The sequence below is a fragment of the Drosophila ananassae genome, chromosome XR, assembly GCF_017639315.1.
Source record: "Drosophila ananassae strain 14024-0371.13 chromosome XR, ASM1763931v2, whole genome shotgun sequence".
NCBI lineage: Eukaryota > Metazoa > Arthropoda > Insecta > Diptera > Drosophilidae > Drosophila > Drosophila ananassae.
Genome location: NC_057932.1, coordinates 21,676,647 through 21,691,133, shown reverse-complemented (window position 1 = coordinate 21,691,133; position 14,487 = coordinate 21,676,647). Strand labels below are relative to the sequence as shown.

General features: G+C 49.8%; 1 protein-coding gene across 1 annotated transcript; it reads right to left on the bottom strand.

The window, feature by feature from the left end:
- Nucleotides 1-690: 690 nt before the first annotated feature.
- LOC6501891 (chitooligosaccharidolytic beta-N-acetylglucosaminidase) lies at nucleotides 691-4,562 on the bottom strand. The gene is made up of 3 exons (XM_001966685.4): nucleotides 3,048-4,562; nucleotides 1,156-2,693; nucleotides 691-1,094 (listed from the first exon to the last, which is right to left on the bottom strand). The coding sequence occupies exons 1-3, from the start codon at nucleotides 3,176-3,178 to the stop codon at nucleotides 913-915; spliced, it is 1,851 nt and encodes a 616-aa protein (XP_001966721.1). The 5' UTR covers nucleotides 3,179-4,562; the 3' UTR covers nucleotides 691-912.
- Between the last annotated feature and the right edge of the window lie 9,925 nt (nucleotides 4,563-14,487).

Genomic DNA, 14,487 nt, shown 5'->3' with positions numbered 1-14,487 from the left:
ATCTGCATCAAAATCTGAGAAACAATTTTTGGATCCATTTTTTGTAAATTTTCTAAGGGGTACCCCTTCAAACAATGGTGGACCCCATGGGAGGCCCTTCTGGTCCAGAACGAAGGCCATATCTTGGCCACTATCTCTCTGATTCTTGAGCGGAATATCTTAAACGATTCGTAGTAAAATTCTCCATAAATCTGCATCAAAATCTGAGAAACAATTTTTGGATCCATTTTTTGTAAATTTTCTAAGGGGTACCCCTTCAAACAATGGTGGACCCCATGGGAGGCCCTTCTGGTCCAGAACGAAGGCCATATCTTGGCCACTATCTCTCTGATTCTTGAGCGGAATATCTTAAACGATTCGTAGTAAAATTCTCCATAAATCTGCATCAAAATCTGAGAAACAATTTTTGGATCCATTTTTTGTAAATTTTCTAAGGGGTACCCCTTCAAACAATGGTGGACCCCATGGGAGGCCCTTCTGGTCCAGAACGAAGGCCATATCTTGGCCACTATCTCTCTGATTCTTGAGCGGAATATCTTAAACGATTCGTAGTAAAATTCTCCATAAATCTGCATCAAAATCTGAGAAACAATTTTTGGATCCATTTTTTGTAAATTTTTCAAGGGGCACCCCTTTAAAAAGTGGTGGACCCCATGAGATGGGGACAGAACGGAGAAAAATTGCGATATATCATTTAGAATTAAACCTTGTGCAGTGTTTAAAAGGAATTATTTAATATTATCCTAGGAGTTATACATTTATTGCACTTTGAACTTCGCGTAAAGCCTTACTCTGTAGGTAATAGCTGATGAATAAAAGAACATAGACTGAAACTTATGTACACAGTGCTGGTGCTGTATCAAAGATAGATCCAGAGGATCAGGATCTGAGATAAGAACAGGCAGTGATTTATTAGAGACACTTTCCCTCGTGTAGAACACACCAGTGGGGAATGACGGCGTCAGCGTGGATTCCTCGTGCCAAGAGCCGTTCCCGGTACCGATAGAATCGCCTTTGGGCCGCAAGTGCCGAGGATTTCGGATTGGACCACAGACGTTCAGCGGCGGCTCCCGCTCGTGGCCAGATTCGGGATTCTGGAACAGATCGAATTCCTATACCATTGAAGAGGAGTAGCTGGAAGTGTAGGGCACTTACCCAGGGAGTTCTGGTCGACGTATTCGCTCCACATGCACACCTCGCCGCCGAGAACCTGGCTCCGGTGCTGTGTCGCGGGCATGCCCGCGGAGTAGACGGCGCGCCAGTTGTAGTAGGAGGTGCTGCCCCAGAAGCCGTGGTCCAGGTACCAGGCGTTTTTCGTGGACAGGATCAGGCGGTAGCCCCGCTGGAGCAATTCCCGATTGAGGGAGTCCTGCGACTCCACCCAGGTCTGAATGATGAACCGCTCCTTGGGCAGGTAGGTCTCAATGTACTTGGGGTCGGTCAGGTGGCTGGACCAGACGATCACCGACTTGGGCTCCTTGATGCCCGGGTACATGCGCTCGGTGATCTCGTCCCAGGCGTTGAGGTTGCGCTGGTGGAACTGGGACCACAATCGCAGGAAGCTCTCCTCGGTGAGGTCGAAGCCCTGGGCGCGCATTCCGTCCCGGATCTCCTTGGTGTTGTTCCAGCAGGGCAGGAAGACCTCATCGCCACCCATGTGCAGCGTCTCTTCGGGCGCGCCCACCTCGGCAATATCCTCGAAGATCTCCTTCAGCACCGCGTACATGTGGTCGTTGAGCGGGTTGAGCTGCCCGCACGGCGGCTGGACACAGAACTTGCGCCACGGTGACTGGTTCAGGCACACGGACATGTTGCCCAGACCGGCGGCCGGGCCCCACTGCCAGCCGTTGCCCGCGTGGGAGGGCCCGTCGATCTCGATCAGGATGCGAATGCCGCGCAGGCGGGCATACTTCACCAGGTTAAGGGCGTCCTGCCGGCTGTACGTCTGCGAGGACGAGTATGCCCCGTAGCGCTGCATCTCCGGCACCCGGGTGATCTCCAGAGGGAAGCTATGTGTGTCCACCACGTGCCAGTGGAGCACGTTCATCTTGCTGGTCGCCATGGCGTCCAGGGTGCTTCGGATAAACTTGAGGGGCACGAAGTTCCGGGACGTGTCCAGGAGCACGCCGCGGTGAGGGAACGCCGGCCGGTCGGTGATGCGAGCGGCGGATGCCATGAGGAGACCGTTGGAGAGGCTGCCGGTGACTAGATTGGTGAGAGTCTCGAAGGCGTGCCTGGCCCCATAGACGGTCGGCGCCTGGATATCAACGAAGGTGGCAGTGTCCGTGGTCCGCACCACCAGGGCGTAGCTCTCGTCGGTGGCCCAGTCCAAGACGAGCGTCTCATTGGCGACGGTGGCCCGCACCAGGATCTGCTTGCTTCCCTCCAGGGTGCAGTTGCGCGTGCACTCCTTTAGCAGGTTGGACACGAACAGGCGATTCGTCTCGCGCAGGAACTGGGTGGCCGCCTCTCCGGGAGCCACTACATGGAAGCGCACCTTCCACGGGTCAAAGCGCACGCGCTCGTTGCCGATGAAGCCGGCCTCCCCGGTGGGCATGGGCCAGATGGAGCCGTACTTGCCGCAGGACAGCCTGCAGTCGCGCTGGCTCTCGAACCGCTCCACGGCGTACTGGAGTCCGGGCGTCAGCTCCGTTTCCGGCGAGCATATGTCCGTCTGGCTGCACAGCCACTTCCTGCAAAAAGATACGCCTCGTTAGAAAGAATGGGGATGGCTCTTTGGCAGAGAGAGGCGGGAGGGAGGTGGATATGCGAATTCCTTGAGAAAATATTCACTCAGTCACGGTGACAGTCACTGCTCCACTCTCGCACCACTGCCCGCGTATCGGATCCGCTTCTCTCCCAATTAGCTCTAGTTGGATGCAAATAATTGCATTTGCCACAAAGTCTGAGAAAGTGCACTGAGAAAAAAATCAGCACTAGAGCTCCTCGGATCACTTTCGGATTGGATTGGAAACTTGTCCTTTGAGGTTTCACTTTTGTGGATCCAGCTGCCCCAGGGGGTGGGGTAGAGGGGTGTGGACACAAACCTGCTGGCGCTGCTGCCGGCTTGTGCGTCGTGGTCGGTGTCGTCCGCCCGCGTCAGCGCAGCCCCCACCGCGAAGCAGACGCAGATCGCGAGGGCGTAGCAGTGATAACGGTTGTAGCCGCTGGAGCGCATCTTCCTTTCTAACTCTCGGGACAGGTGGGCGGCTCGCTTTTATTCCATGCGGCACGCTCGGAAAGCAAATCGGAACTGGCAACTGGCGACTGGAAACTAGCAACTGACAACTGCCAGACGGGAAAGGAAATGAGCAGAGACAATGAGCAGTGAAAAGGCAAAATACTGAACAAGTCACAAGCGAAAACACTGAGCTAGCACTAAAACAAAAACACAAACAGAAACCAAAACCAAAACCAAAACGAAAACGAATGCGACTGCGACTGTGACTGCGAACGCGAATGCGAAGCTCGCAGAGCAGTTGGAAAGCAATTTCACTTGCAGCGTGGTCGCGCTGCAAAGAATTGGAACCGAATGAGCCGAGCCGCATGGCAAATGAAGCCACCAAGCCGAGCTTATCGCCAGAATTGGAGACCGCAGGCCGAAGAGCGGAGAGAGGCTTGTGCCGAGTGAAGAGTGAAGAGCGCAGACCAGAGACCGGAGACCGGAGGCCGGAGCAAGTGGAGCCCGGAGGCAGCAGGGCCAAAGAGCACGAAGAGTGAGAGTCCCCTGGCGGGTGGACTTGCTGACCGAGAGCCAGGGAATGGGGGTGCACTGAAAAAAGAACCTAGCGACTGATGGAGTGCCAACGCACTTGCCCCCATTTCCATAAAAGCGGCCACGCCACCCATTAGCATATCAAAGGTACTCTGGACTTGGCAACTACCCCGCAATTTCTCTCCGTGCAGGCCCCTGGTACTCCCCCTTTCACGCGCAACCACCCGCCTCCCGCTGCGTGGCCCAAATACGGAAATGGTGGGGTGACCGATAAAACAATGAAATATAAAGAAGCGTAGCGACAACTACACTCGAGAGACACCAGCTCTGGACTTCAACTTGGGGGCAAGCAAATCGGGCAATCTGGCGAAGTAGACGAAGACTGGAACACTGTTCCCAAGCTCCTAATCCAGCACCCATGAAGTCTGTTGTCCCTCAGATACAATATCCCGAGACCGCGACTATCTGGCTAGTACAGGGGAGCGCGATATTTAAATTCAATCGGATAAGCAGTACCCTGGTTATACAACTCCCACAGCTTCTATCAGTGCTGGTGGAAAAGGGCGAGTTTTGATAAGAGCGCAGTGTGCTGGAACCCACATTGCTGGATTTGTGCCAACAATTTGAAAACAAATTATGGAAAAAACAATTCTGATATCGTCTGCGCGAGAAGGGTGGGAGAGGGCGGCCGGCCATTGTTGATTATTATTTCATTGTGTTCGGGATCACACATCCATGTAGTGTTACATCCCCGCCCCCACCCGCTCTTTATTAATAATATGTATTATTATGTGGATTCCAATTCCATTTCATTTCCATGGGCGCCTTTTGTGCGCCTTCCAAATGAATTATTATTACGTTCCTGTCCGCATTGTTGTTCTCCCGGAGCATGTGTGTGCTGGTGGGCGGGTGTGGGCGAGTGGGTGTTGAAATCTAAAATTATAATAATTAAAAAACGAACGTAGAGCGATAGGGATGGACACTTGGAAGGCATTTCTCACAAATGGCAAAGCAGAGCTTTCCCTCCCACTTATTGTCCTTTCGAAAAGTGTTTTTTGAGTTCGAAAAGAGAGGTATCCGAATGTACCATCTCTAGCAGTTGGGGAATACAATTTTCTCACATGTGGGCCCTTCAAGGACCCAGGACCTGTAGCCGGAGCATTATTCCGCACTATTATTCTGACGGGCAGATGCTCCAGCACTTCCTCACACTTCAGGACAATGGGGAGCATGCAAGGATTCACGAGTACAGTGGGAGAAATGCCCGGGTCTTATTGTGGGACTCTAATAACTATTAGACTACTTGGGACTATTTGTGGAAAACCATTTTATTTTTTATGTAAGAGGGGGTCTCGGGCTGTCGTAACTGATTATGACTTTGATTACATTGGGGTTGTATGGCCCCCCTCCTTATTGGTCACGCCAGCTACCCCTTTCATTCTGCCATAATTCAGATCAGCATCCGTGTGTCCAGTCCGTCAGACACTGCCCGGGCCCAGTCCTTCATTCAGGCTTCGTCAGTCCGTCAGGCGTCCAAGCCCGAAGCCCCCTAGCCTCCCTACCCCAAGCCCACGCCCACGCCCCGCCCCCGCCTCTGGATGATGCTGCTTAGAACAATGCTAGATTAAAAAACTGTAACAAATTACAAGCAAAACGGCAAATAAATTACACAAAAAACCGAGACCAGAAAATAAAAAGGAAATCAGCATCAGCAGCAGGAAAAACAAAGGCAAACGCAAAAGTTGCAGCCACGAGAAGGGGCGGACTTGAGCAGGGGGCGTGGCTGAGGTCAGCGGCCCACGGGGGTTGTCATATGAATTCCAATGGAGGAGTCCTTGTTGGGGGTTGGCATGTGTGTGGCACGACTGGTTCCTGGGACTAAGACGATGTAACGTTGAAATATTACATTTAAGTCACTTGGACCAAGGAATTTAGAATATATACTAGTTTAGGTACTACTTTTGTAGCTCGTCTGGATGGACTCTCTGGTCCGTACTTCCCATTCCAGTTACTCGGAGAAAAAACAAGAATGTCACTTGGAACTCACTTGGAAGTCGGCCTAAACTTACTTGATTCCTACATAATATATATGATTTCTAATATGAGTGCAGATTTTTTCAACTTATGCGGAAATGTGGTAGGCGGTGAACCCCGGTCATCCATCCATTGTTTGTATAGTCTTATCTCGCACATCGTCTTGTTTTGAGAAATTCTTGTTGCCTGATGTAGTACCCGTTTTCCTATCAGATATATTCCATTGGAAGTTTGGCGTTCGGATCAGTAGTATTCGAAGACCCAGCCCACGCTATGGGGGAACTGGAGTTGCTGTTCAAGGCATACGACTCAGAAACCCGGTTCAGGTCGTATGACTGTGGCATGAAGTATCACACAGTCCATCAAAGCCTTTCTTCCGACTCGTTTTGTTGTCTGCGATGGGCACAGGTGGCTGATTAAACGGTTCCCTCCAGGACTGGCTGGGGTGGTGGTGTCGAGCCGATCGAGTGAGGGCGAGGCCACCCTCCTGCCATAGTGGTTCTTGTTGATGTTTTGCGAAAGTCGAACAATGCAAATTGCATGAATGAATGCCATTTTGCATTTCAATTCAATGCCCGGCCACCCACCACCCTGCCTCCTGAATCGTGTATCCTGTGTCCTGTGTCCTGACCCCTCGCCATGCGTTCAGCCCCCGGAGGCCGCAGCTCCTCTCCTCCGGCCGGTCCGCACCACTGAGACCATGCACTGCATTCTCTTTTTCTTTTGATTAAATCAAATGCATAAAATGTTTTCAATTCAATCCTGGCAAAAACAGGCTGTATCCTGTAAAAGGACAGCGGCGAAAAAAGTTGTGGGCCTCGGAAGGCCGGATGCCCTTTCCGTCTGTTATGGAAGATATTACTGTAGGGGTATTCGATCTGGTGCTCGATAATCAGAGCCCTCTCAATAAGCTCTCTATTTATTAGCCCCCTGGGAAGACACTCCGGCCAGGATAGATCGGGAAGCCCAGGGGATGGAATGCAAAGTTATCGGAACAGTTCCAGACAATGGGAGAGAGAGTGCAGAAAGACGAGAATCGAATGCAGAGTCGCCCAGCTATTCTGTTTTTTATTTTTAATTTGTGCAAAGTTTTTGCCTCTTTTTTGCTTTTTTGCACACACATGTGGTCTTTTTGCCGTTGTTCTGTGCCCCGGCATGTGTGTTTGTGTGTGAATCTGGCTTTTTAATTAATTGCACTAACATCGCCCACAGCCGAGCCGGAGCCACCCTCCCATCCCCTGCGGACGTTTTGTTTTCGCCATCAGCTTGTTTTATCGCTTGGTCTCGTTTTGATTTGATAATCAAACAATTGCTGTTCAAGTTCAAGGCCCTCCGAGTGCTCTTTGGTTCTCGAATCAACTTAGCTGTTTGGTTGACTTATTTTCGATTCCACTCTATATGTTTAGTTGGGCGGGGACGGCTCCGATTTCTAATTCGATTTTGTGGAATCCGCAAGCGATTATATCCGCACAGGTCCCAAAGTCGAAGGTGCGAGCTTCGCATTCGATAGGAATGCGCTGAACAGGGAATCGGATTACGGTTTTGATTCAATTGGAGGTATGACTCTATTGTTTATTGGATTGTGGTGTTCTGATCTATTAGGAAGACCTATCAGCTCCCTAATCCTGAGAACCCGCAGGATTACAACCGTACAGGTCCCAGAGGCGAAAGTGCGAATTGGGATTCTACATCCTCTTTTATCATCGTTGGATGTATGATTCCTTTCTCCATTAGATTGAATCTATTAAGTGATCTAGTAGGAAGACCCATCCAGTCTGAGAACTGATCCAACAGCCAGATCACACTGAAGCTTTCCCTCCACTACTCGGTTTTGAAATTTTTACTAAAATTCAGGGATTTGATTAGAGTTGCGAGACCTGTATTTCTATTTAGAATTTTCTTGTGGCTGCGCCCTTCTATTCCCACTCTGACCCACCACTACCCCTGCCCACCCGCCTGCCTTCCGCTCTGACTCTCATTGGAAGGCGCCAACATAATCAGGATAACAAATGAGATCCTTGTCGACAGTTGTTTGCTGCTTTTGTGTCAGTGGCATCGTCATCATCATCATCATAATGACAATGCAAGGGAGCAGGGATGCAGGGGTTCCCGGGGATCCTGGCTTCCCGGCTGCCAGGGGGGCCGGTGGGGTCGAGGCGGAGGTGGGGCTTCCGGGTGGCTGTCAACGTCTCTCTGCTTTCTGCCTGACGTTCTACATTGTTATTGTTATTATTTTTGCTGCCTTTATGCAATGTTTTGATTAATTTTTGCCGCAGCCATCTTGGCCCGCGCCCCTCTCTCCAGAGCTCCCACCCGCCCACACTTCTAACCCAAAACAGCCGCCCTCCCGCCCCATTCCCGATCTGCGCGCCCCATGGCCCGCCCGCGTGCACTTGCTTGACTGCATTTTCTCGGCTGCTCTGACTTCCATGCACGCGGAGAAAATGCTACCAACTTGTTGCGGACAAGTCCGCAAGAGCCTGATAGTCTGATAGAGCGGACTCTTCAGTCTGACGTCTAGTGGGCTTCCTGTTAGATGCGTTTCTGCCAGTGCCCTGGGGAAGGCGGCGGAGGAGAAGGGAACTCTGGCTGCTCGTGATGATGGGTGCTTGGGGGCCGCGTGGGCTGTGGAGGCGTGGCTGTTTTGTTTAGTAGTTTTATGGTCTCAACTCGCGGTAAACAATGAAAAATTCTGTCGCTGTTCATTGTCTAGAGTCGAAAAACTTGCGGGACAAGAAGAACGACGCAGGAGGCGGCAGGAGTGCGAGGATGGCATCCAGGCTGGCAGGCAGGCAGGCAGGCAGGCTGGGGTAGGGGGAAGCCAAAGGACTAGAGATTGCGATGGGAGACCGAGCGTAGATTTCATAAATCAAGATGCTAGGCACGCCAGAGCCGTCCAAGGATAATGAAAAATTATCAACTCGAAAGCAATCCGGACGAAGACCAAAAGGATTCGGGCCTGCCCCCCAGACCGAGCACTTAATCACATTAAAATGCTGCATCCAGGCTGTGGTCCACTTTTTAGCCAATAAATTTCTGTCCATCGCAACTCAATCAAAATCAGAATGCCTGCAGAATGCAATTTCGTTATTGCACTTTTCCGACTCACTCCGGGGAGCGGGGGGCGGAGGGCGGAGGGCGTGGCAGTTCAATGCAAATGCAATCAATATAATTGATTCAGAGTTTTCTGCGGCGGCCCGCTATTATGTTCCTGCTTCCATTGAGATTGAGACGACCGACAAAAATAGAGCGAATTAAGGGATTTGCGTTCTGAATGCTTGCGGATGGCTGGGCTCGTGTGTTTCCCCACAATACTTTATAATTTACAAAATTGATTTTGATCAAATGCGAGTGGGTGGCAAGGGCCTGGATCGGGCTCGTATATGTATATCCTGTGTGTCTCCTCAAAGTCCTGCCCGTTCTCCACGCGCCAACTGCAAATTAGCGCTCAATGTTAACATTTGCCCACATTGTTGCGCTGTGTTAATGCATTTTAATTTTCCTTAGCCGCGCAGCGACAGCCTCGGATCAGATCCCGCGACACAAGGATAAAGAGCGAGGGGCTGGAGAGGACCTATAGTAGTAGCGGGCCTATGCGACCCAGCATCGCCTGCTGCTGGCCTCTGAGGTCGGCACAAGAAACATATCTTGTTAACAGATCACATTAGCCTTCACCAATCAGTCGCAAAGCCCCACCTTACACACCCTTTTAAGGACATCTCTGTAGCTCATCCTGACTTCGCTGCAACCTGCCCGAAATCCGTGTTTCCTTCTACGGTTTTCAACCTCTGTTGTTGCTGCTGCCGTTTTTTTAATTATTTTTTTTTCCAACTCATTTTCTTTTGTGAAATGCAACCGGGCCCTGACTGATGCCGAGTCCTTGCTGGTTGAGTTGAGTTGAGTTCCAGGACTCGCTGGCTGGCGGTTTGTCGTTGTTGTGTTCTTGCTGTTGCTGTTGTTTTTGCTTGGCTGCATTTCAGCATAAATTCAGTTTCCTCTGTCCGTGCCTCTGCAGAATGCACTGCAAAAAAAGTGTACTTGCTTGCTGCTTTCAGCACTTCTCCTCAGATGTCCTGCGGGAAGAGTTCGGGTCCCTGCGCGCGTTATCCCTTCTATTTTGAAATTTTCGGAGGCTTCTATTCCGGCGTGTCCTTTCCGCCTTTCTCGGAGTGCACATCATCTCTTGTTTCAGCTCGTTTCCACTGACAGACAGCTGTCATGGACGCCTACTAGCCCCCTCCCCGTCCTCCCCCTCTCGGGGAGGACCTGTGTCGCTCCCCCCTCATCTCGCCCCCCTTCCCCTCGCAAAATGACATTGTGACTATGCAATTAGTATTATGAAAAATATTTTCCCATGTTGTTTCGCTCTTTTTCCCCATTTTTCATTCGAGGCGCCTAGACCACGCCGCCCTCCGTGCCTCCGTGCCTCCGCCGCCCATTTAGACCTCCCTGCTGCACCCCCGGAACAGCACGGTGTGCTTTTGTGTGGCGCTGATTATAATTTTTGTGTTTTTCTTTTTTCACCCCCTTTCTCTCTCTGGCGTGCAAAAAATGTAATTAACTTAATGATTTTCATAAGCGCGGCTGTCAGGTGGGCAGGATGAGCCGGGGCGGTGGGAGGGGGTAGGGGGCAGGTGTACTCATTATTGGGGCAATTAAAATGATTACAAAATGCAACAGACAGAGGACGCTGGAGAGGCTGGGATATGCAGATATAGCTGCTAGTTTGCACGGCGTAGTTTCGTGCGTAATATGCTTATGCAGGATAATAGATCTGCCTCCTGGCTGCCGCCACCGGCCCGCTTCTGCCCCCTGGACTCGCAACAGGACATGCCGAAGTCTCAGCCGGAGGGCTCCTTTGGCTCTGATTCCTTTTTGTCCTTTTTTATTTCGTTTGCTGTTTTGTTCTCGTTTTTTTCCGGTTTTTTGGCTCGCTTTTTGTGCAGGCATTGACAAATCATAATTAAAAATTCCAATTAACTAGCGTCTTTGGCGGCTTGAAAGCGGGCGGGACGGGACTATCCGGGGCAGCACAAAAAGCCCAGAAACCACCCGACCACCCAGCCGAAAAATGGAATATCCCAGCCCTACCTCCGGGAATTTGGTTTTCAACTCCATCGACAATCACGCGAAATCGCATTGTTTCTTGCAGGTTGTCCCGCCTGTTTTGAGGATTTCGAGAGAAGCCTTTTAGATTCCTCATTACAGCATTACACCAAATCCACAAGGATAATGGACGAAATACAAATATGTTTGATATGGAATAGTATGGGACTAGAAATATTAAATCCTTCAAGAATCCTTGAGGCTCTGTAGTTTTTCCCAATTAAAAGGCAATCGAATTGCCGAAACTAAGTCCTGGGCAAAAAGCATTGCCTACTTAGTGGGGCAGAGTGACGGCAGGCGCCATTTTGTTTCTATTTGGCTTATTTTGATGCGAGGCAACGGCATATTAAATCAAAAGAGTGCTAAATAGAATGAGGAACTCTGAGCAGGAGGAGAGGGGAGAGACGGAAGCAGGATATGCAAACAACGGGACCAGAAGAGGAACGCGCTAAAATAAATAATTAACAACGGCAGCAGAATGCGAGAGCGAGAGGAAAGGCAACAATGGAACTCACTTCCACACACACACAGCCACACACACACACACACACACACACACAGGTACTCACTCACACACCCACAAGTACATGAAAGACCAATCAGCGCGACAAAACAATAGACACACAGACAGAGAAGAGAGCCCGCGAGAGAGCCAGGTGGGCGGGGTGGGTTGGGTCCGGAAAACTCCAGCTCAGGTGGAAAGCGTGTTGCCTAATGAATGCCAACAACAACAGCAACAACAGCGGGGGAAAACAACAAGCGCATAACAGCCCTGCATCAAATTACAAAATTAAAAATGGCGCTGGGGAATGCAAGACCGAACAGACAAACAAGAGCGAGATGGGAAAAGCCAGTGCAAGGAGCGGGATGTCAGCAGGAGAGTTGTTACTAACTTCCGGCGAAAACTGATATTCGAACCATCATCAAGGATGGAAAGTAAAGCCACGACTATGTTGACGTGTCCCTCTCAGGAGTCGGTTGTGAAATGGCCAAGATATAGAATCTGAAACAGGTCCCAATGAGAAACTCTTAGTACCTCCCGGTTTTCCCAAAATGTTCCCCTAATTAAAAAGAAAAAATTTTGTTTTAGATAATGATGCCCCGATGCTTTTGGGGTATTCTCTAAAAAATCTCTAAAGGTTTCAAACAGCCCAGATTGTGGCTGCGACAGGCGTCATGATATCATTTATTTTCCTAAGAAGTTCCTTAGAAAATTGTCGGGATTCAGATTTAAATACAGATCGCTTGAAAATAGATGATTTTAAAGTATTCCTCATAACAATTGTATGTGAAACGACCAAGCTATGGGTTTCGACAAGGGGTCATAATGAAAGATAAATAATTTCAGTCGGATTTTCAAGCTTAGAAAGTTCCAAAAAAATCGATAACATTTCCGGGCTTGAGATTTAGACACAAATACGCGGAACCACAATTCTTTTAAGGTATTCCTATCATAAATCCGATGTGTACTGGTCGAATTTGACAGGAGCTGTAATGAGAGATCCATATCCATATCGATGAAGTTTGCTTAGAAAATTTGAAAAAAAAAATCTAAAAAATTTTCGAACTTGAGATTTAAACACAGATCGCCGGCAAATAGAGCCACGATTCTTTTAAAGTATTCCTCTTAAGAATCGGATATGGCGAAGATATGGGCGTCGGCAGGAGTCATCATAGGAGATTTGTACTATCTCCCGGATGGCCTAGGATTTCCCTAAAAAATTCGAAAAAAAACTAAGAAAATGATTGGGTTTGAGGAGAACAAGAGCTTCGTCTGAAATTTACAGAGTTTTGAAGAGATTTGAAACAGAGATTTGTAAAAACGTTTATCTAAAAACCGGTCTAAAAGAGATACGACTTGAAATCGGACATAAATTAGAATAAAGTTATACTAGAGAGGGGCGAAAGTGCGTCACCACTGCTCCCTGAAATCGGAAAGGGACGAACAAATCCCTAAAAAGTTTATGTTTTGAATGTCCTTAAGACAAAGCCTCATTTGAGATAGTTTCGGATAATCTGAACGGGGCTGTCAACGGCTGCGCCATCAGCAGCCTTCAGCTCAGCCGCTTGCCGCTCGTTATCCTTGTCGTCCTGGTCAACCCTCACACACAGTGGCGCACCCGGCCACCCACTCACCATCACACACACAAGGAAATCGGGGCTCGCTTATGATTGGCTTGGGCGCAAAAGGAAGCAAATGAAATAAAGCACACAAAGCCCCCGCAGGTGGCGAAGGGGCGGGGGCGCCGTGAGGGGTGTGGTGCCACGCCTGTTCTTCATAAATAATAAATAAATATAATTTCCAGCGCAAGCGCAGCGCAAAAAAGCGAAACAAGAAACAAAAACACAACACAATGCCGGGGAAATGAGAAAATTGCATCCCTTAATTTGTTTAACACACACACACACACACCCATAGCAGCGAGGGGCAGGGGCGGGTGAGTGCAAGGGAGGCGGGCAGGGCATTGTCTCTCCACCGCTCCACCGCTCCCCCGCTGCCCCGCTCCACCTACACCTCCTCCTCCTCGTGCATCTTCATTTTCATTTTCATCTTCATCATCAGCTGTGGTGGCAACCTCATTTCCGTGTGCCTCCATTGTGGCCCCCTCCCCTCCTGTTCGGGGGTGTGGCCTTATTGTTATTGTTCTGCTGCCGAAGCTGGCGTCGCTGCCTGCCTCTGCCTCTGCTGCCGGCATTAAGTGATTTGAATTTTATTATTTACAGGTGCATCGCATATACAGAGCACAGTGGGAAGCGTTTGGTTTTAAAAGTATTTTAAAAGTAGATTGTGTTTCATCAGGACATTACATATTCTTACAATCTTTTAATTAAATTGGGTGCCGCCTGTAGAGCCTCTTTGCTCGCTGGTAATACTGACTCGCTCCAAATAACTACTCGCTCTGCCCTACTCGATCTCTGAAAACCCTGTTCCACGTGTCGTATGCGTGATATTGTGAAACGTTCAAATCCGAGAGGGCCCTTGCATTTTGATACCACGGTGCGCAGTGCGAGATTCATCCAACCGCACTGCACCGCCCATTGCCGCCCACCCACAACCCCCTGCCTGTTGCCACCAGCACACATACAGATGCAGCGAAACAAATATCGCTTATGAGGTTTTTGTGCTTGTGCCTTAATTTAACGAAGTCAAAACGAGAAAACAATAAACAACCGACGCAACGGCAACGGCAACGGAAACGGAAACAGCAACAACAACGTCAACACCAGCAGGACCTGCAAGGACCAGAGCGGGAGAGCGAGTTTATTAAGGAGCGCCGAGCATGCCGAAGGAACACGAGCGAGGCAGCATGCGGCCTGTGAGCGCAAATGAGCGAGCCCCACAGCACTCGGAGGATGCGCAGCGTGGAGTTAGAAAGGGATGCCGATGCACGTAAGGATGTGGGTGCGGAGGAGGGGCGGCAGGAGGCGATTGCCTGGGAGAGAGGTGAGCAGCCGAAAGTTAATTGCAAAAGGATAATTAAAATCAAAACAGGAAATAATCCATGATGGATTATTTTTCTATTTAATTGTTCGAACACCTTCCCCGCGAAATGATTTCAAGGACCAAACTATCTAGGGAGCTGGAGACAATTAGCCAAGGAGTGGGTGCAGCAGTGTGTGTGGCGAGGGGA

What these genes read in the sequence shown, in the direction of transcription:
- LOC6501891 (XM_001966685.4), bottom strand. Translation starts at nt 3,178, where the DNA reads ATGCGCTCCAGCGGCTACAACCGTTATCACTGCTACGCCCTCGCGATC. An exon ending in GCCGGCAGCAGCGCCAGCAG is followed by an intron (nt 2,694 to 3,047) that starts GTTTGTGTCCAC and finishes ATCTTTTTGCAG; the next exon opens with GAAGTGGCTGTGCAGCCAGA. An exon ending in CGTCGACCAGAACTCCCTGG is followed by an intron (nt 1,095 to 1,155) that starts GTAAGTGCCCTA and finishes GATCTGTTCCAG; the next exon opens with AATCCCGAATCTGGCCACGA.